This window comes from Hyla sarda, chromosome 9 (assembly GCF_029499605.1).
Source record: "Hyla sarda isolate aHylSar1 chromosome 9, aHylSar1.hap1, whole genome shotgun sequence".
Classification (NCBI taxonomy): domain Eukaryota; kingdom Metazoa; phylum Chordata; class Amphibia; order Anura; family Hylidae; genus Hyla; species Hyla sarda.
Window position 1 is genome coordinate 166,682,614 of NC_079197.1, and position 22,713 is coordinate 166,705,326.

Consider the following 22,713-nt stretch of genomic DNA (forward strand, 5'->3'; position numbering starts at 1 on the left):
CGGAACTGCCAGACATCCCTTAGACTTGCATTGTAATTCAAGTCTATGGGAGTACCGGTAAGCCATACTCCACGCACTTTAGCTGAGTGGAGCAGACATTGAGAGACTAAGCACTTGGAGCTACACAACTTTTTGAAATGAGAAGGAATTCTCATTTGACAAGCATATTGGTTATGATGCACCAAATGCTGAATAGGTTACCATATTTATTTAGTATTAGCTTAGGGCAGCAAAATTTTATGATGGGGCACCGTATTAACTTTTAATATTAATGACTCAGATGTGTATGTATCTTAGAGACACCTTACAAGGCTGCTATGTCCATAGAAGGGTTGCAGCTCTGCGTGGGTGGGCTTCCTTCTTCCTGGGTGGGAACACAAAAGAGAGAAGAATCCTCCCAAGTTAATTTTCACTGGAGTATTATTTTAGGTATTAAGTATAAAAAATATTATTATTGTTATAGTGGATTATAGTGGATCATTTCTTTTTTGTCCACAGTGCTCATTGCTGACACCTCTGTCCGTGTCAAGAACTGTCCAGAGCAGCATAGGTTTGCAATGGTGATTTTCTTCTGCTCTGGACAGTTCCTGATACTGGCATCAGGTGTCAGCAGACAGCACTGTGGACAAGACAAAAAAAGAAATTCAAAAAGAAAATAATTTCCTCTGTAGCATACAGCTGCTAAAAAGTACTGGAAGGGTAAAGATTTTTTACAAATCTGTTTAACTTTCTGTCACCAGTTGATTAAAAAATGTTTTTCCACCGGAGAACCCCTTTAAGTGTGAGATGAATATCCACTATAACAAAAATAATATTTTTAATACTTAATACCTAAAAGAGTACTCCAGTGAAAATTAACTTATCCCCTATCCACAGGAGTGCCAAAAAAGATTCAAGTACAGTGCGCCTATAGAAATCAATGGAGCGTGTACCGGTAACGTCTACCATTAGACGATACACATTCCTCACTGAGAGAGTCAGGGTCCATAGGACTCCCTCGCAATCTCCGGGATGGGACCCTGGCTCTCTCAGTGAGGAGTGTGTTTCATCTACCGGCAGATGGCACGCGCTCCAGTCATTTCTATAGAGCGCTGATAATGCCCAAGCGCTGTACACGGGTCTTTTCGGCAATTCGAGTCATCTGCAGCACGCACTTTTCACTGAGTGCCAGGGCCCTTTCATGAGATCGCGAAGGGTCCCAGCTACTAATCCTCTATTCTGTGGAAAGAGAATAAGTGGGATAAGTTAGTTTTTGATGGATTTGTCCTGTAAATTACCAAGAATGATAACCCGAGGACTCAAGAAATGAATCTCCTTCTCCTCCTCAGAGCCGCCTTCACATCTTTATTTTTCAAGCTGTATATTACGGGGTTCAGCAAGGGAACGGCTGTGGTGTTAAACAGAGAATAAAGCTTATTGGAACCCTTGCTGGTCATTGAATCTGGTTTGAGATACTGGCAGACCAAAGAAGTATATAGCAGGACAATGACCGTGAGGTGCGAGGAGCAAGTGTAAAAGGTTTTACGTCTCCCATTAGAAGAACGGATCTTGAGAATAGCCATGACAATAAATATGTAAGGGATAAATGTGAGGAAGAATGGTAATATGGCAAGGATTAGTCCATTGACGAAATTGAACAGCTCCAAAGCGTAGACGTTGTCACAAGTGTTACGCCGAGCGCTCCGGGTCCCCGCTCCTCCCCGGAGCGCTCGCTTCACTCTCCCCGCTGCAGCGCTCCGGTCACGTCCTCTGACCCGGGGCGCTGCGATTCCGCTGCCAGCCGGGATGCGATTCGCGATGCGGGTAGCGCCCGCTCGCGATGCGCACCCCGGCTCCCCTACCTGACTCGCTCTCCGTCTGTTCTGTCCCGGCGCGCGCGGCCCCGCTCCCTAGGGCGCGCGCGCGCCGGGTCTCTGCGATTTAAAGGGCCACTGCGCCGCTGATTGGCGCAGTGGTTCCAATTAGTGTGTTCACCTGTGCACTTCCCTATATCACCTCACTTCCCCTGCACTCCCTTGCCGGATCTTGTTGCCATTGTGCCAGAGAAAGCGTTCCTTGTGTGTTCCTTGCCTGTGTTTCCAGACCTTCTGCCGTTACCCCTGACTACGATCCTTGCTGCCTGCCCCGACCTTCTGCTACGTTCGACCTTGCTTCTGCCTACTCCCTTGTACCGCGCCTATCTTCAGCAGCCAGAGAGGTGAGCCGTTGCTAGTGGATACGACCTGGTCACTACCGCCGCAGCAAGACCATCCCGCTTTGCGGCGGGCTCTGGTGAATACCAGTAGTGGCTTAGAACCGGTCCACTAGCACGGTCCACGCCAATCCCTCTCTGGCACAGAGGATCCACTACCTGCCAGCCGGCATCGTGACAGTAGATCCGGCCATGGATCCCGCTGAAGTTCCTCTGCCAGTTGTCGCTGACCTCACCACGGTGGTCGCCCAGCAGTCACAACAGATAGCGCAACAAGGCCAACAGCTGTCTCAACTGACCGTTATGCTACAACAGTTACTACCACAGCTTCAGCAGTCATCTCCTCCGCCAGCTCCTGCACCTCCTCCGCAGCGAGTGGCCGCTCCTGGGATACGCTTATCCTTGCCGGATAAATTTGATGGGGACTCTAAGTTTTGCCGTGGCTTTCTTTCCCAATGTTCCCTGCATCTGGAGATGATGTCGGACCTGTTTCCCACTGAAAGGTCTAAGGTGGCTTTCGTAGTCAGCCTTCTGTCCGGAAAAGCCCTGTCATGGGCCACACCGCTCTGGGACCGCAATGACCCCGTCACTGCCTCTGTACACTCCTTCTTCTCGGAAATCCGAAGTGTCTTTGAGGAACCTGCCCGAGCCTCTTCTGCTGAGACTGCCCTGTTGAACCTGGTCCAGGGTAATTCTTCCGTTGGCGAGTATGCCGTACAATTCCGTACTCTTGCTTCAGAATTGTCCTGGAATAATGAGGCCCTCTGCGCGACCTTCAAAAAAGGCCTATCCAGCAACATTAAAGATGTTCTGGCCGCACGAGAAATTCCTGCTAATCTACATGAACTTATTCATCTAGCCACTCGCATTGACATGCGTTTTTCCGAAAGGCGTCAGGAACTCCGCCAAGATATGGACTCTGTTCGCACGAGGCGTTTCTTCTCCTCGGCTCCTCTCTCCTCTGGTCCCCTGCAATCTGTTCCTGTGCCTCCCGCCGTGGAGGCTATGCAGGTCGACCGGTCTCGCCTGACACCTCAAGAGAGGACACGACGCCGTATGGAGAACCTCTGCCTGTACTGTGCTAGTACCGAACACTTCCTGAGAGATTGTCCTATCCGTCCTCCCCGCCTGGAAAGACGTACGCTGACTCCGCACAAAGGTGAGACAGTCCTTGATGTCTACTCTGCTTCTCCACGTCTTACTGTGCCTGTGCGGATGTCTGCCTCTGCCTTCTCCTTCTCTACAGTGGCCTTCTTGGACTCTGGATCTGCAGGAAATTTTATTTTGGCCTCTCTCGTCAACAGGTTCAACATTCCGGTGACCAGTCTCGCCAGACCCCTCTACATCAATTGTGTAAATAATGAAAGATTGGACTGTACCATACGTTTCCGCACGGAGCCCCTTCTTATGAGCATCGGATCTCATCATGAGAGGATTGAACTTTTGGTCCTCCCCAATTGCACCTCGGAAATTCTCCTTGGACTTCCCTGGCTTCAACTTCATTCCCTAACCCTGGATTGGTCCACTGGGGAGATCAAGAGTTGGGGGTCCTCTTGTTCCAAGAACTGTCTAAAACCGGTTCCCAGTAACCCTTGCCGTAACTCTGTGGTTCCTCCAGTAACCGGTCTCCCTAAGGCCTATATGGACTTCGCGGATGTTTTCTGCAAAAAACAAGCTGAGACTCTACCTCCTCACAGGCCTTATGATTGCCCTATCGACCTCCTCCCGGGCACTACTCCACCCCGGGGCAGAATTTATCCTCTCTCTGCCCCAGAGACTCTTGCCATGTCCGAATACGTCCAGGAGAATCTAAAAAAGGGCTTTATCCGTAAATCCTCCTCTCCTGCCGGAGCCGGATTTTTCTTTGTGTCCAAAAAAGATGGCTCCCTACGTCCTTGCATTGACTACCGCGGTCTTAATAAAATCACGGTTAAGAACCGCTACCCCTTACCCCTCATCTCTGAACTCTTTGATCGCCTCCAAGGTGCCCACATCTTCACTAAATTGGACTTAAGAGGCGCCTATAACCTCATCCGCATCAGAGAGGGGGACGAGTGGAAAACGGCATTTAACACCAGAGATGGACACTTTGAGTATCTGGTCATGCCCTTTGGACTGTGCAACGCCCCTGCCGTCTTCCAAGACTTTGTCAATGAAATTTTTCGTGATCTGTTATACTCCTGTGTTGTTGTATATCTGGACGATATCCTAATTTTTTCTGCCAATCTAGAAGAACACCGCCAGCATGTCCGTATGGTTCTTCAGAGACTTCGTGACAACCAACTCTATGCCAAAATTGAGAAATGTCTGTTTGAATGCCAATCTCTTCCTTTTCTAGGATATTTGGTCTCTGGCCAGGGACTACAGATGGATCCAGACAAACTCTCTGCCGTCTTAGATTGGCCACGCCCCTCCGGACTCCGTGCTATCCAACGCTTTTTGGGGTTCGCCAATTATTACAGGCAATTTATTCCACATTTTTCTACCATTGTGGCTCCTATCGTGGCTTTAACCAAAAAAAATGCTGATCCCAAGTCCTGGCCTCCTCAAGCAGAAGACGCCTTTAAACGACTCAAGTCTGCCTTTTCTTCGGCTCCCGTCCTCTCCAGATCTGACCCTTCCAAACCCTTCCTATTGGAGGTTGATGCCTCCTCAGTGGGAGCTGGAGCTGTTCTTCTACAAAAAAATTCTTCCGGGCATGCTGTCACTTGTGGTTTTTTCTCTAGGACCTTCTCTCCAGCGGAGAGGAACTACTCCATCGGGGATCGAGAGCTTCTAGCCATTAAATTAGCACTTGAGGAATGGAGGCATCTGCTGGAGGGATCAAGTTCTCCTGTTATTATCTACACCGACCACAAGAACCTCTCCTACCTCCAGTCTGCCCAACGGCTGAATCCTCGCCAGGCCCGGTGGTCTCTGTTCTTTGCCCGATTTAATTTTGAGATTCACTTTCGTCCTGCCGATAAGAACATTAGGGCCGATGCTCTCTCTCGTTCCTCGGATGCCTCAGAAGTTGAACTCTCTCCGCAACACATCATTCCACCTGACTGCCTGATCTCCACTTCTCCTGCCTCCATCAGGCAGACTCCTCCAGGAAAGACCTTTGTTTCTCCTCGCCAACGCCTCGGAATCCTCAAATGGGGTCACTCCTCCCATCTCGCAGGTCATGCGGGTATCAAGAAATCTGTGCAACTCATCTCCCGCTTCTATTGGTGGCCGACTCTGGAGACGGATGTTGTGGACTTTGTGCGAGCCTGCACTATCTGTGCCCGGGATAAGACTCCTCGCCAGAAGCCCGCTGGTTTTCTTCATCCTCTGCCTGTCCCCGAACAGCCTTGGTCTCTGATTGGTATGGATTTTATTACTGATTTACCCCCTTCCCGTGGCAACACTGTTATTTGGGTGGTCGTTGATCGATTCTCCAAAATGGCACATTTCATCCCTCTTCCTGGTCTTCCTTCTGCGCCTCAGTTGGCTAAACAATTTTTTGTACACATTTTTCGTCTTCACGGGTTGCCTACGCAGATTGTCTCGGATAGAGGCGTCCAATTCGTGTCTAAATTCTGGAGGGCTCTCTGTAAACAACTCAAGATTAAATTAAATTTTTCTTCTGCATATCATCCCCAGTCCAATGGACAAGTAGAAAGAATTAACCAGATCTTGGGTGATTATTTGCGACATTTTGTTTCCTCCCGCCAGGATGACTGGGCAGATCTCCTCCCATGGGCCGAATTCTCGTATAACTTCAGGGTCTCTGAGTCTTCCTCCAAATCCCCATTTTTCGTGGTGTACGGCCGTCACCCTCTTCCCCCCCTCCCTACTCCCTTGCCCTCTGGTCTGCCCGCTGTGGATGAAATTTCTCGTGACCTTTCCATCATATGGAGAGAGACCCAAAATTCTCTCTTACAGGCTTCATCACGCATGAAGAAGTTCACGGATAAGAAAAGAAGAGCTCCCCCCGTTTTTTCCCCTGGAGACAAGGTATGGCTCTCCGCTAAATATGTCCGCTTCCGTGTCCCTAGCTACAAGTTGGGACCACGCTATCTTGGTCCTTTCAAAATTTTGTGTCAAATTAATCCTGTCTCTTATAAACTTCTTCTTCCTCCTTCTCTTCGTATCCCTAATGCCTTTCACGTCTCTCTTCTCAAACCACTCATCCTCAACCGTTTTTCTCCCAAATCTGTTCCTCCCACTCCTGTTTCCGGCTCCTCGGACATCTTCTCGGTCAAAGAAATTTTAGCTGCCAAAAAGGTCAGAGGGAAAAATTTTTTTTTAGTGGACTGGGAGGGTTGTGGTCCTGAAGAGAGATCCTGGGAACCTGAGGACAACATCCTAGACAAAAGTCTGCTCCTCAGGTTCTCAGGCTCTAAGAAGAGGGGGAGACCCAAGGGGGGGGGTACTGTTACGCCGAGCGCTCCGGGTCCCCGCTCCTCCCCGGAGCGCTCGCTTCACTCTCCCCGCTGCAGCGCTCCGGTCACGTCCTCTGACCCGGGGCGCTGCGATTCCGCTGCCAGCCGGGATGCGATTCGCGATGCGGGTAGCGCCCGCTCGCGATGCGCACCCCGGCTCCCCTACCTGACTCGCTCTCCGTCTGTTCTGTCCCGGCGCGCGCGGCCCCGCTCCCTAGGGCGCGCGCGCGCCGGGTCTCTGCGATTTAAAGGGCCACTGCGCCGCTGATTGGCGCAGTGGTTCCAATTAGTGTGTTCACCTGTGCACTTCCCTATATCACCTCACTTCCCCTGCACTCCCTTGCCGGATCTTGTTGCCATTGTGCCAGAGAAAGCGTTCCTTGTGTGTTCCTTGCCTGTGTTTCCAGACCTTCTGCCGTTGCCCCTGACTACGATCCTTGCTGCCTGCCCCGACCTTCTGCTACGTCCGACCTTGCTTCTGCCTACTCCCTTGTACCGCGCCTATCTTCAGCAGCCAGAGAGGTGAGCCGTTGCTAGTGGATACGACCTGGTCACTACCGCCGCAGCAAGACCATCCCGCTTTGCGGCGGGCTCTGGTGAATACCAGTAGTGGCTTAGAACCGGTCCACTAGCACGGTCCACGCCAATCCCTCTCTGGCACAGAGGATCCACTACCTGCCAGCCGGCATCGTGACAACAAGGAAGTCTTATGAGAGGCATGATATTGCAGAAAAAGTGGTTGATCTCAATGGTCCTAAAACAGGTGACGCCAGAGAGCATGACAACAAGGGGGAATACCTGTACGAACCCAAATGCCCAACAGGTGGCAGTCAGCTTCCTGCAGAACCTAAGAGACATCACGGTCTGATAACGCAATGGGTGGCAGATGGCCATATATCGGTCATAACTCATAATAGTAAGGAGGAGAAGCTCGTTGCTTGTCAATGATGCAAACATGTACATCTGGGCCAAGCAGGCAGAGAAGGATATGGTGTTGTCTCCTGTTATGAAGCCAGAGAACACCCGGTGCATTGTGACGGTGGTAGAGGACATGTCCAGAATAGACAAGTTACAAAGGAAAAAGTACATGGGGGTGTGGAGGTGACGATCCAGGCAGACCAGAAGAAATATCGTCATGTTACCACCAAGAGTGAGGAGATATGTCAGGACAACCAAAAGAAAGACCGGGAACTGCAGCTCTGCCACATTGGAGATGCCGGAGAGAATTAAATACATCACCAACATCTGGTTAGAGGAACTCATAGTCCTGAGGAGAATGGGGGCAAAAAATTCATAATAAATATGTAGGGTATTGTCTCTTCCTTCTGACTTATTATTTATACAAGATAAAGGAGTCAATAAGCATAATCTATCTATCTACGGTATCTATCGATATCTATCAATCTATCTTTCTATCTATCCATCTCATATCTATCTATCTATATCTAACTATCTATCTCTTATCTATCTATCTTTCTCATGTCTATCTATCTATCTATCTATCTATCTATCTATCTATCAATATCTATCTATCTATCTATCTCTGTCATATCTATCTATCTCATATCTATCTATCTATCTATCTCATATCTATGTATCTATCTATCTCATATCTATCTATCTATCTATCTATCTATCCCATATCTAACTCATATCTATCTATCTCATATCTATCTATCTATCTATCTATCTATCTATCTCATATCTATCTATCTATCTATCTATCTCATATCTATCTCATATCTATCTATCTATCTATCTAATACAAAAAATCTCCCAGCAGCACACAAATGAAGTAAAAACCTGTATGCCAGGTCCATGCAGTAGTTTCGGTATCAGTATGTGCTGGCCAATGTATCCTTGTTTGTGTTATACATACGGGGAGTGGCTGCCTCCATGTTGGCTCCTGCACCCCACCCACCTCTATTAGTTGTGTATAAGGTGTTGGATGTCTCAGACCTTGCAATGCCTGTTAAACTGATTGCACAGAGGCATATTCACAGTGTAGGGTCAGTCCCAATGAGGTCACCTTACCGTGGTGGGATGGTCCAAGCTATTTGGCCACCAAATTGTGAGCTAAGTACCTCACTTTTTCATTTTTTGCACTATAGCTGTATAGCATTTCATGTTCTATCTGTATCTTTGTGCTAACAGTGTGCTGCTGTATTCTCCTGTTGCTATCTATCTATCCATCCATGTCATGTCTATCTATTTATCTATCTACCATTTATTTAAGATCTGTCTATCTATCTTAAAAAGTCCCATTTACCCAAAAATGGTACCTATGAAAACTACAGAACATGGCCCAAAAAATTAGGCCTAAGGGTGGTTTCACACCACGTTTTGTACTTACGGTTCCCGTAGACGGCTGGGAGGAGGGGGGCTGGGCTTTATCGCGGTGTCCGCACTCAGCCGTATAGGGGAACCGTATTTCATGCATGTCTATGAGCCGACCGGAGTGAACCGCAGCCTCCGGTTGGCTGCGTTTTCGGCCGTATGCGGTTTCCCGACTGTATGCAAAAACGCGGTCGACCACGTTTTTGCCTGCGGTCGGGAAACCGCATACGGCCAAAAATGCAGCCGACCGGAGGCTGCGGTTCACTCCGGTTGGCTCATAGACATGCATTTAATACGGTTCCCCTGTACGGCTGAGTGCGGGCCCCGCGATTAAGCCCCGCCCCCTCCTACCAGCTGTATACGGAAACCGTAAGTACAAAACATGGTGTAAAACCACCCTAACACAGCTCTTAACTAAAAAAAACTGTTACATCAATCAATATGTAGCAATTCAAAACACTTTCTTTTAAGCATATATTTTTTGAAAAATAGTAAAACAAAAACAATATATATTGGGTATCACTGTGATTGTACTTTTTCAATTTCACTGAACAATTTTTTTTCTGTGAAGTACAGTTTAATGAAGGGTGTCAATATGAAGTAGTCTCTTTTTTTCTTTAAAAAAAAAAAAAGTCCTATTCTGTAGAAGGTAAATTGGTATGGTACTTCTGGCATAAAGTTTTCTTTTTTGATAAATATACCCAGGCTGCCTTCTAGAATATTAAAAAAAATCCTGTACTTACCCCCCTTACTCTAGTGCAGCCTTCGGTTTTCTGCCTCTGCCTTCGGTCTTGTGCCGACCCCAGCACCAGGAAATCATGTGGCAGTGTCAGGGAGCTGAGATAACGGAGGCTGCAGGGAAATGAGGGAGGTAAGTACAGTTTTTTTAGCTTTTATCAGGCAGCCTGGGCACATTTATAAAAAAAAGAAATAAAAACGTTTTGCAGGACAACCCCTTTAACCCCTAGATTACGCAGGATGTAAATGTATACCCTGGAGCGTTAAATGAATATGAAGTGAGTACAGAAGCTGCACTTGTTTCATAGTGGTGAGTGACGGCTACTATCAGTGACAGATTCTCATGATTAAAGGGGTACTCCAGTGCTAAGACATCTTATCCCCTATCCAAAGGATAGGGGATAAGATACCATATCGCGGGAGTCCCGCCACTGGGGACCCCCGGGATCATGCGCGAGGCACCCCGTTTGTAATCAGTCCTGACTGATTACCGGCGACTACAGGGCTGGCGGCGCGTGACGTCACGCCCCCACCCCCGTGTGATGTCACGCTCCGCCCCTCAATGCAAGCTACGGGAGGGGGCGTAAATAAAAAGTGATTAAAAAGTCCCATCAAATCACAAATGGTACCAACAATAACCTTGGATTATGGAGCAAAACATGAGTCTTCATACATCCCTCTATGTGTAAAAATAAAAAAAGTTTTAGTTGTAAGGTTATCTGAAGAGAACAATTTAAGGCATACTGATTTTGTTAAAAAAAAATAAAAGGTTTGAGTTTTTTAAGTAATACAATAATAATAATGATAAAAAAAAAACTATATAAATATGGTATTATTTTAATCACATACAGAATAAAGAGAACATGTCAGTTTTACTATAAAGTGCACTTTGTAGTCTTCTTTTCAACAATAATTTTGTGTGTTGCACCGTATATTTTACAGAAAAATGAAAGGTGTCATTACCAATTACAATTCGTCACACAAAAAACAACAAGCCTCATATGGGTCTGTGGATGATAAAGTAAAAAAAAATTTCATTTAAAAGGCGAGGAGGGAAAAAACAAAAATGCAAAAATAAAAAAGTGTCCTCAAGGGGTTAAGGAAATCAAGGCTCAGTTTAATAGTAAGTGTGGTGGCCCAGTACTGGAGTTGTTGCCCCGTACCCTTGCTGTCCTGTCAGGCAGCCTCCCTACAGTGTCCCCTGCCCCCCCCCCCCCCCTGTATCTGTTCTACTGTAATTGTATATTATTCCCTATGTTATGTATATAAGAATGTTGTATTTTTAAGAAAGGTTAACAGGTGATCACCAATTGTCATGTGAGTTATCATGTGATTGTTACCCAGGAGGTATCAGTGGCCAGGTGACTTAAGGGTGACCAACAGGACCCCACCAGAGTCTCCCCCATAAAAGCCCTGGGAGGAGTCTCTTCTCTCTCTTAGTTCCTGAGTCTTTGCTGAGGTGCAGTTGAGCCTAAGAGTCTGGAGTCATAGGAGCCTCAAGTCAAGTCTGCAGCCACAAGCTACAAGTCTACAAGTAAGAAACAGTCACAGCTTAGTCTGTCTCCAGTCAAGTCAAGTCAGTCACTGCCATCTATTGTCAAGTCAATGTGGCCTGTACTAAATTGTCCAAAACCACTGCAAGTCCCAGCAAGCCCTTAAGGTCTCTGAAGTCACTGGTCACCTCCGTGGGCCTGGCTACACTGTATAGACTGTACCATCTGTCACTCAGTAAAGCTACCCGTTGTCCATAACTTGGCATCAGAGTCACTATTGCCCCCATGCCTTGCCCAGGATCCAGCGGTATACCTTTAGGTGGTATTGAGGATAAACCACACCCTGGCGTCACGAATACAAGGGGTAAATGCCATCTGCTCCTAGGGTAATTCCATCTGCCTTGCATCACACCCTCTACCATAGTAAGCAACGCTCAACATGAATGCAGAACAATTTTATTTGCCTATATTCAGTGAATCCATATTTATCACAAACTAGTTTTGTTTCCAAAAAAATAAAAGGTTTCTGATATAGGTTCTGAAATGAATGAGATGTGGTGTACGGTAAGTTATAAGATCTTATCAGATCCTGTGCTTTATGTTCTTCATTAAAGAGAAATTAAGACTAAATCAAAGCTCCTCTAATGCTTATACAGAGTTTTCCAAACAGTGTGCCTCCAGCTGTTGCAAAACTACAACTCCCAGTATGCCCAGACACTGTTTAAAAAACATTGGCTTAGGCTGAGTTCACACTACGTTTTCCCCCATACGGGAGCGCATACGGCAGGGGGGAGCTAAAAGCTCGCGCTCTAGTATGTCACCGTATGCGCTCCCGTATGTCATTCATTTCAATGAGCCGACCGGAGTGAAACGTTCGGTCCGGTCGGCTCATTTTTGTGCCGTATGCGCTTTTACAACCGGACCTAAAACTGTGGTCAACCACGGTTTTAGGTCCGGTTGTAAAAGCGCATACGGCGCAAAAATGAGCCGACCGGACCGAATGTTTCACTCCGGTCGGCTCATTGAAATGAATGACAAACGGGAGCGCATACGGTGACATACTAGAGCGCGAGCTTTTAGCTCCCCCCTGCCGTATGCGCTCCCGTATGGGGGAAAACGTAGTGTGAACCCAGCCTTAGTAGAACAACAAGCTCTATCTCATATATCTGTGTTATCCTCAGTGTAGACCCGAGTCTGTCCATAACTTACCCTCTCAGGTGCCTGGATATATGAGAGTCTACATCATCTGCTTAAGATATATATATATTCAGTCCTGACAAACACTGGAGAATGTGGGTTCTCAGGAGGGATGATTATATTAAAGAATTATATATATATATATATATATATATATATATATATATATATATATATAATATTTTTTTTTTATAAATGGGTTTGTACTTGTATATTTATAATATAAGTGTCTAAGATTAATAAAAAAATAAAATAAAAGACTTGGAGGACTTTATAAAAATCTTGGACCCATGGGGAAAATTCACCACAAACGTCTACCTTCTTTACCTAATCTTTTCAACCATTGGCATGAAGGTTCATTTTAGATTCATTCTGGTAAATTTTTATTTCTTATGTTGCATTCTTTTTTTTAGACCTGGTTCAGGTCCAGACTGAGACCAAAATTAGACCCGGGCATTTAAGACTAAGCAACCCATTTTTTTGTACAAGCACACACATACAATGGGAGGAGAGGGGCAAGCTGCAAGCCCCAATTATTCTAATTGTTACACATCCACACCATCTATCTGGTGTAGGATTCTATTGTGGCACTTGTAGTCCGCTGCAGGCATCCTCCATTGTTTGCATTTTTGGGCAGGATCTGCTCCCCCAGTATAAATGCACAACCGCATTTGGGGTGAAGCACCTCTAGCCATTTGAGACCACGTTTTTGTTGTTTGTTTAGAATTTTGAACAAGCTTATGTAGTAACTGTGCTTTGTGTGATGCAGTTTACATATTTCACCTTATGGAGGCGCAGTTTCTATTTAGCATGTGTTTTAGTGAGATTTATCATTTTACATTTTTTTTTTTTAAATGTCCAAATTTAGGCACATTTGTAATTCCCCACAACCAAAAGGTACAGGGGAGGTTTTTGCACAAAAAATTATCCAGACACATGCACATTTTTATACACCTCGTGCAAATAATATGTGCGTAAAAACCACTTTAACACCTTAAAGGGGTTATCCAACATAAGGTTACTTTAGTACTTACCTGCCACACAGTAATGGACATGCTTAGCAAGGATTGTCTTGGAGTAAAATGGCTGTGTTGTGAATCCACCATAACGCTGCTGCTTTCTTTTTGTGAAATGTAGTGATCCTGTTGGAGTTCCCTCCCTCCAACTACAAGTCCCAGGATCCCTTGTTTGTAAATGCGCTGTGTTTGAAACTACAATTCCCTGCAGCCCTGTGGAGAATGACCAGGACCAGTGCTGCAAAGATCAATTTTTCTATTTGTTTACTGTACAGAATTCTAGATGAGCTTATCCTTGGATGGAGCAGGGTTTCTCAGGGTGTGTCTCTTTCTATGCATTTGGAGTTGGTCCTTCTGTACTCTAGTCATTGTTCACTAGTCAGTTATACTTTCTGCCTAAGGGTATGTTCACACAGCGGAAAGCTTGCTGAATGGAATTATGGAATTCAGACAGAATTCTCAGAACACAATTCTGCTGAAATTCAAGCCCCATTTATTTCAACGAGATTCCGCAGAATGAGGAAAACAAAATTTCCGCGGCAGAATGTCGTAAACAAATATTCTGTGTAGAAGTAGAAAAAAAAAGGCGCCTTGTGCATTACCCTTAAAACTGTGGAGAAAGGCAGAGGGGTAAGAGTCAAAGACTCTTTACAATGGCCACTCACCTTGAGCATTTGTGTCAGGATCCGGATAGGTATGCAGTGAGGATACTGGTGGTGGATCCTCTGTGTCAGTGGGGTGTTGACGTGGGCCATACCAGGGGAACGGAGTCTAAGGGGTTACTGGTTTTCACCAGAGCCCGCCGCAAAGCGGGATGGACTTGCAGCGGCAGGTAACCCCCAGGTCGTTCCACCCGATAGCGACTCAACCGAAGCTGACAGCTGAGACAGGCGCGGGACAAGGGATAAGGCAAGAACAAGGTCGGGTCTGACCGGGGCGCTGCATGGAGGTGAACGCCGCGAGCGCTCCGGGGAGGAGCAGGGACCCGGAGCGCTCGGCGTAACAATATGTAAATACGGATGCAACCTCAATCTGAAGTGCAATGAGGATGGATCCGGTGCGAGCCCAAGGTCCCAGGAGATAACCAGAGGAAATTCTGATGTGAAGCTCAATGGAAAGTAGAAAAATGACCTTAACAAAGGTGTCCAGGTATTCCCAGAGGGAATATATCACAAACAAATGAAGGAAGTGAAATAAAGTTCTTGTTTATTAAATCAATGAAACAAGTAAAAACAATAACGTGTTTCGGGGTGAAGCAACCCCTTCTTCAGATTGGTACAGTGCATGCAACAGAGGGAACATGTGAGCTTTTTATATTATTATCAATAAAGGCACAAAATGGTGGCAAGGTCAGAGGTTAAAAATAATGTAATGTTGCTTCTTTCTTTGTTTTTGCTGAAACCATGTTCTATTCATGAAAAAAAATGTTTACAAACTTGTTTTTGCACATCATGTAACTTTATCTCCTGACCTTGCCACCATTTTGTGCCTTTATTGATAAAAATATAAAAAGCTCACATGTACACTCTGTTGCATGCACTGTACCAATCTGAAGAAGGGGTTGCTACACCCCGAAATGCGTTATTGTTTTTACTTGTTTTATTGATTTAATAAACAATAACTTTATTTCACTTCCTTCATCTGGTTGTGATATATTCCCTCTGGATACCTGGGTGCCTTTTCTACTTTCCATTGAGCTTAACAAATATTCTGCTGTCTGAATGGGACCGCAAAATCCTATTCAAATGAATAGGCAGTAAATGATGTCAGAATTCTTCCATGGTATTCCTACAAAAATGTTGCCTTGTGAATATACTCTAAGGCAGGCTCTCAGAATTCATAGGTAGGTAAACACATCTACTTGTCTCACCAGAACTGCAATTCTCAATGGCAGGGTACAGTTCTAAAAATGAATGAACTGGAAATCACGCGCCTCCAGAATACTATGTTGGTCCTTGAATTGAGCTATGGGGTCCTTGCTCAACTTCTGCCCGAAGGCTTTTCTCCTGCACTCATATTAATATTAGAGTTGGATTGTGTCCTGGACTGATTTCAAAGCAGAAGTTTTCTTCCTCAGGCTGTCTTGCACTTCAGTCCTACAACAACCTCTCACATGAAGAGAGATTGGCACTAGACTGCCTGAACACTCTCCACTAAACTTACTTTTCTCACTAGAGAGTGTGTGGTTAGGTTAACCCTGCATAGCACCCTTTCCTGATACATAACATCACATTAATATCACAGGCACATCTGAAATGTAGCATGCAATAAATGAGACCTAACCTCAGGCCCCACAGGTATCCCAGTTGGACACTGCATATGCCTGCTTGGTGGTCTCCCCAAGGAAACACATTACTCTCTCAGAGTCATGTAAAAGCCTTCTCTCTCAGCCAGTCTGTCCTTTTTCCTGAACCGATGAGGGCCAAGAACTGCGAAATAGCTGTTTAAAGGTCTTCTTCCTTTTAGAGGAGATTGTAGTTTATCTGATAATCTCTAGTCATGTTCCAAGGTATTGAGCACTGACTTATAGAAAAAAAACTACCTCCAATAGGTAGCACTAGAGATCCAGTTTTTTGTATGTTAAGTAGAACTGCTTTGCTATTAAACTATAAATGAGAGCAATCAGATCAACAGCAAGATGTCATAACAGACTCAAGACAGCTGGGGAACAGTACAGACCTGAGATTACCCAAAACCACTGACCCTGCTTACTTGGACGATCCACCCTAAATGCCCCCCTCCCGAACTGGGCAACAGTCCCTGCACTCTGCTATATGCACAGGGCATCTAGGGTGGTCAGATAGGCAAAGTCAGCAGCACATAAGCAGAATAGGTATCAAATCAGCAAACAAGTGGTTAACTAGGGACAAGCCAGAAAGTCAAAACCAAGAGGTCAGGACAAGCAAAGGTCAAACCAGAAGGGTAGCGTAGTACAAAATCAGCAGGCAAGAGGGTAGTTAAATACAGGTTAGGTCACATTAGGTCAGAATACTTGGAACATGTACAGGAAACAGGAACTTTGGTGAAGGGTATTAACCAAAATCACAGGCATCTCAGCAGAGGAGGAATCCATTTAAATATCCAGACGCTTACACTTCCTAATAGCCCGAACCAGGAGAGGACTAGAGGTGGTTCTGGAACCGGGCCAGGGAAGTTTGTTACAGATCTATCAACAGTGACTTGTTATTTTCCAGGTGGTAACTGTTTCATGAAAACAAAATTGTACGGAAAAAAATGTAAAGATTTATGAAGCATCTATGATCATTCTATATTCTCCAGCTTATATGGATGTAGCAGACCCTGTATCACTGTTGTTATTTCGACACAACCTGTATAAACAGATGGTTTGAATAAAAAGTACTGTAAATGGGGATAGTTACACTGTGTGGGTGTAAATCAGCTGACACTGAATCAATGGTTATCGACTTCTGAAGGGCCACAGTTTGGAGACCACTGATATATTTAGTAGGATTCTACAAATGGGTGGGGCTAAGCTCTGACAACCTCCTTCAGAGTATGGTTATCAAACTCGGCACTATAGGTGTTGATTTAGCTTTGTGGACCCAAGAAGCCACTTTAGGATAAAGAGCCAGCTAATATCGGGGGTGCTCTATGTCATATTTAATGATACTTAATGAAACAAACATCCAAAAAGTGGAAGGAACGAAAAACATGGCACTCACCACGATGTTGTCTTGATCATTGTATGTTTATTGTGGCATCACAGCTAAACCATTACATCCACCTGGCTGACACGCCACAGGAGAAGATGCAGGGGCAAGGTAGGCAACGTCTGTTTTGCGTTGTCTGACGCAAAATGGATGTTTCCTACCTTGCCCTTGCCCCTTCTCCTGTGACGTGTGAGCCAGATTGATCTAATGTTAAAATGATTGAAACGACATGGTGGTGAGTGCCCTGTTCTCCATTCCTTCTACATTTTGGATGTTTATTCTACATCATAAAATGTTGTTAATGTAAACTGTATGTGATGTTTGACCTGGTATCAGAAATAGCTGGTTAAAATGTAACATGACCTCTCGCTGGGGTTATGTGAGGATAAACTTAAGCTGTAGGGGAATGGTGTCTCTCTTGGGGAAGGAGACAATGAAATTGTTAGAGAAATATTTCTTCTGTTCAATAATTATCGACTCTGGGACTTTATATTGGAGTCCAATATGTTCTTAATTGGTCCCAAGGCTCTTATGTCCTGGCTGTTGTTTCATTTTAGAAATATTTTGTTACTTAGATTATTTATACTTTTTTCTTATTTCTACTGGAAACTATTGATTTTAGTGTTGTTTTTTTATTTTTTACTTGTTTCTATACAGAGGACATGTGTGTTGGTCTCTATTAGGCTTGCTTATGTTCTTATTGGGTTAATATAAAAATTTCTGTGGCCGATATTCTCCATGGTAGACCGGGCTAGCACGACTGAAATAATTCCTAATCCCCGGCGGGAGAAGAGAGCTCTGATTGGAGAATACCCATTGACCAATCAGAGCTCCCCTCTCCCAGCGGTGGGGATTATGAATTATTACAGTGCATATAGAAGCCGCAGGCAGCGCGGTGTATAAACGCATGTACCGCCCGGCTTCCTAACTTAAATGCGGATCGCAGCGGGTCTCTGCAGAATGACCTGGTGCGATCTGCACCTCAGCCCCTGGACTTCAACTCCCATAATGGACAGAGTCTGTCCATGATGGGAGTAGTTGTCCTAAAAGTCCCGCAGCCGGGGGATGTGCAAGTGCCATCCCTCAGCAGCGCTGCAGTACTACAACTACTCCCATCATGGGACAGACTCTGTCACATGATAGGAGTAGTAGTCCAAGGGGAGAGGGACAGATCTCTGTACACATTATTTCCGTTTTGCATAATGGGAACAGAGCAGTGTGTTCCCAAACAGGGAGACTCCAGCTGTTGCTTAACTACGGCCCCCCATGATGGGAGTTGTAGTTTAGCAACAACTGGAGGCTCCCTGTTTAGGAACACGTTGCATTATGTGCGCTCTTCCCAGGGTGGTGCGCAAAAAATGTACTAACCCATATTTATTGTTTTTCTTTTCTTCTCATTTCAGATACGTGAATGCGGAGGACTATGTCAGATTCGGTGGACTGCGACGATGACCAACGTTTTTCTTTTATTTCAATAAAATGGTTAACGAGGGCTGTGGGGGAGTGATTTTTTTTATTAATGTGTCGTGTTTATTATAATTGAATTTTCAGGCTTAGTAGTGGAAGCCATCTTATAGACGGAATCCATTACTAAGCCAGGGCTTAGTGTTAGCCCCAAAATCAGCTAGCGCTAACCCCAAATTATTACCCTGGTACCCACCGCCACAGGGGTGCCGGGAACAGCTGGTCCCAACAAGCCCGGAGCGTCAAAAATGGCGCTCCTGGGTCTAGGCGGTAACAGGCTGGCGTTATTTAGGCTGGGGAGGGCCAGTAACAATGGTCCTCGCCAACTCTGGTAACGTCAGGCTGTTGCTGCTTGGTTGGTATCTGGCTGATACTGATCATAGGGGGAACCCTATGCATTTTTTTTTATAAATAAATACATTTAAAAAAGGGTGTGGTTCCCTAATTTTTTCAGTATCAGCCAGATACCAACCAAGCAGCAACAGCCTGATGTAACCAGAGTGGGCAAGGACCATTGTTACTCCAGCCTAAATAACACCAGCCTGTTACCACCTAGGCCCAGGAGTGCCATATTTGATGCTCTGGGCCTTTTGGTACCGGCTCTTCCCGCCACCCCTGTGGCGGTGGATACCGGGGTAATAATTGGAGGTTAGCGCTAGCTGTTTTGGGGGCTAACGCTAAGTCCCGGCTTAGTAATGGATTCTGTCTACAAGACGCCTTCCACTAAGCCTGAAAATTAAATTATAAAAAACATAACACATTGAAAAAAAAAATTTCTTAAAAAAAAAACACTCCCCCACAGCCCTCGTTAACCCTTTTATTGACATTTAAAAAAAATGCTGTTCATCGTCGCAATCCACCAAATCTGACATAGCCCTCCGCATTCACATATCTAAATTTTCGATGCGGCCCACAATGAATATCTTTGCGGCCCGAGCAGAGTCGGTGTGTGCCGTGCAGTGGCGGATACCCCATCACAATTAAGGACATCCCTGTGTTCCAATAGATGTTTTCGGGACACATGGATGCCCCCGTCAACTCTCAGCAGACCCGCGTTAAGTTTAAAAATGCCGGGGCCGCCGGGAGATAGCACACGCCGGTAAGTCACTGACGTCCCGTGCGTAGGCCCATAGCAACAGAGGTGCGGAGGTGCGGAGGAGCGGAACATGGAGGTGGAAGACGTGCGCTGGCCAGCATGGTAAGTGACCAGTGGTACGTCATCTTCGGTGCTCAGACCACCGCTCCTCCGGTCACAGGACCTACTGCTATGGCCGGACCGGAGGAGTGGTGGTCAGAGCACTGAAGTGGGGCAGTACACAGGCATACAGCTGTGGTAGCCCTTGGGGGGGTGTATGGTAGTTGGGGTGTTGTGGTAGATGAGGGGTTAATGCTAACCCTATAGTTTGTGACGCCAGGCTGAGGGCTGGTATGCTGAGGTAATGCTCCGGCCTATCGCCGCCCTTCCCAGTAACGATAGGTGCATGAAATGACTGAAGTTCCACAAGAAGATTGAATTTGAACTTGAACAACTTTACTTAAGTGCTTGCGAAACATCCAAGGCACAGTAACAGTCTCATACAAATAGTCCTTATGTTGCTTAGTGACTGACAGTTGTTGCGGACCTTGAGCTATTTAGACAGTCTCTGAATTTAGGGTAGATATTAGCAGATCCGTCCGGATTTAGGGGTTATCTTAGGTCCGGTGATGCTGCAGAGTGTCTGGGGATTGATACACTCTCTATTCTGAATTATTGCCGCAAGGCTCGGGCCTAACTCACTGTGTTAGTTGCTGTACAGGTCTTTCCATGTCAGGAGTACAGGAGCAAGAGAGATCCTTACTGCTTGGCTGCGCAGGAACAAGAGAGCAAAAACATGGCCGCCGCTCCCTTATATGGGCAGGGGGCGGGGTGAATCCGATTGGTCCGAACATCTGTCATTCACCATTACAGAGAGTAATGGGATTACTTACGTCACAGGGCCTCCAAAGGTCCTTAAGCTCAATACCATAGAGTTTACCTAGTCACGTGACCCGCAGGTCCTGCAACGCTATGGAACATGTAATTAACTATTTATTTACATCTATATTACCATATTTACATTACCTTTACATAAATTACTGGTCTATGAGCTGGAATAGAGGCGACAAGGGGTAAACTACACAACAGGGATCCCTACGTCCTAGGGACTCTGGCTATAGGGACCCACAAATACATAGGTACCGTATACGATGCGGTACCAGGACACCACACAGCCTCCAGCCATACACTGTATATGGCTGGAGGCTCTATGTCTGTGGGGGAACATTCTGCACCTAATGTGGGGGAACTATACTGCACGTAATGTGGGGGAACTATACTGCATGTAATGTGGGGGAACTATACTGCACCTAATGTGGGGAACTATACTGCACCTAATGTGGGGAACTATACTGCACCTAATGTGGGGAACTATACTGCACCTAATGTGGGGGAACTATACTGCACCTAATGTGGGAAACTGTACTGCACCTAATATAGGGGAACTATACTGCACCTAATGTGGGGAACTATACTGCACCTAATGTGGGGAACTATACTGCACCTAATGTGGAGAACTATACTGCACCTAATGTGGGGAACTATACTGCACCTAATGTGGGGAACTATACTGCACCTAATGTGGGAAACTGTACTGCACCTAATATAGGGGAACTATACTGCACCTAATGTGGGGGGGGGGGAACTACACTGCACCTAATGTGGGGAACTATACTGCACCTAATGTGGGGAACTATACTGCACCTAATGTGGAGAACTATACTGCACCAAATGTGGGGAACTATACTGCACCTAATGTGGGAAACTGTACTGCACCTAATATAGGGGAACTATACTGCACCTAATGTGGGGAACTATACTGCCATCCTAATGTGGGGAACTATATTGCACCTAATATGGGGGAACTATACTGCACCTAATGTGGGGGAACTATATTGCACCTAATGTGAGGGGAACTATACTGCACCTAATGTGGGGGAACTATACTGCACCTAATGTGGGGAACTATACTGCACCTAATATGGCGAACTATACCGCACCTAATGTGGGGAACTATATTGCCAACCTAATGTGGTGAACTATACTGCCAACCTAATGTGGTGAACTATACTGCCAACTTAATGAGGGGAACTATACTGCCAACCTAATGTGGGGGAACTATACTGCCAACTTAATGTGGGGAACTATACAGCACCTAATGGGGGGAACTATACTGCCAACCTAATGTGGGGAACTATTCTGCACCTAATGTGGGGTAACTATACTGCACCTAATGTGGAGGAACTTTACTGCGCATAATGTAGGAAACTATACTGCACCTAATATGGGGAACTATACTGCACCTAATGTGGGGAGCTATACTGCACCTAATGTGGGGGAACTATACTGAACCTAATGTGGGGGAACTATACTGCACCTAATGTGGCGAACTATACCGCACCTAATGTGGGGAACTATATTGCCAACCTAATGTGGTGAACTATACTGCCAACCTAATGTGGTGAACTATACATCACCTAATGTGGAGGAACTATACTGCCAACCTAATGTGGGGAACTATTCTGCACCTAATGTGGGGGAACTATACTGCACCTAATGTGGGGGAACTTTACTGCCCATAATGTGGGAAACTATACTGCACCTAATATGGGGAACTATACTGCACCTAATGTGGGGAGCTATACTGCACCTAATGTGGGGAGCTATACTGCACCTAATGTGGGGGAACCATACTGCACCTAATGTGGGGGAACTATACTGCACCTAATGTGGCGAACTATACCGCACCTAATGTGGGGAACTATATTGCCAACCTAATGTGGGGAACTATACTGCACCTAATGTGGGGAACTATACTGCCAACTTAATGTGGGAACTATACAGCACCTAATGTGGGGAACTATACTGCCAACCTAATGTGGGGAACTATTCTGCACCTAATGTGGGGGAACTATACTGCACCTAATGTGGGGGAACTATACTGCACCTAATGTGGGGGAACTATACTGCACCTAATGTGGCGAACTATACCGCAACTAATGTGGGGAACTATATTGCCAACATAATGTGGTGAACTATACTGCCAACTTAATGTGGGGAACTATACTGCACCTAATGTGGCGAACTATACCGCACCTAATGTGGGGAACTATATTGCCAAC

The 22,713-nt window shown here is 45.8% G+C and overlaps 1 protein-coding gene across 1 annotated transcript; it reads right to left on the reverse strand.

Annotated features, from left to right (window-relative positions):
* Window positions 1-1,298: 1,298 nt before the first annotated feature.
* Window positions 1,299-7,863, reverse strand: LOC130292013 (olfactory receptor 5V1-like). Its single transcript, XM_056541444.1, has 3 exons — window positions 7,296-7,863; window positions 4,986-5,005; window positions 1,299-1,640 (listed from the first exon to the last, which is right to left on the reverse strand). The coding sequence occupies exons 1-3, from the start codon at window positions 7,861-7,863 to the stop codon at window positions 1,299-1,301; spliced, it is 930 nt and encodes a 309-aa protein (XP_056397419.1).
* Between the last annotated feature and the right edge of the window lie 14,850 nt (window positions 7,864-22,713).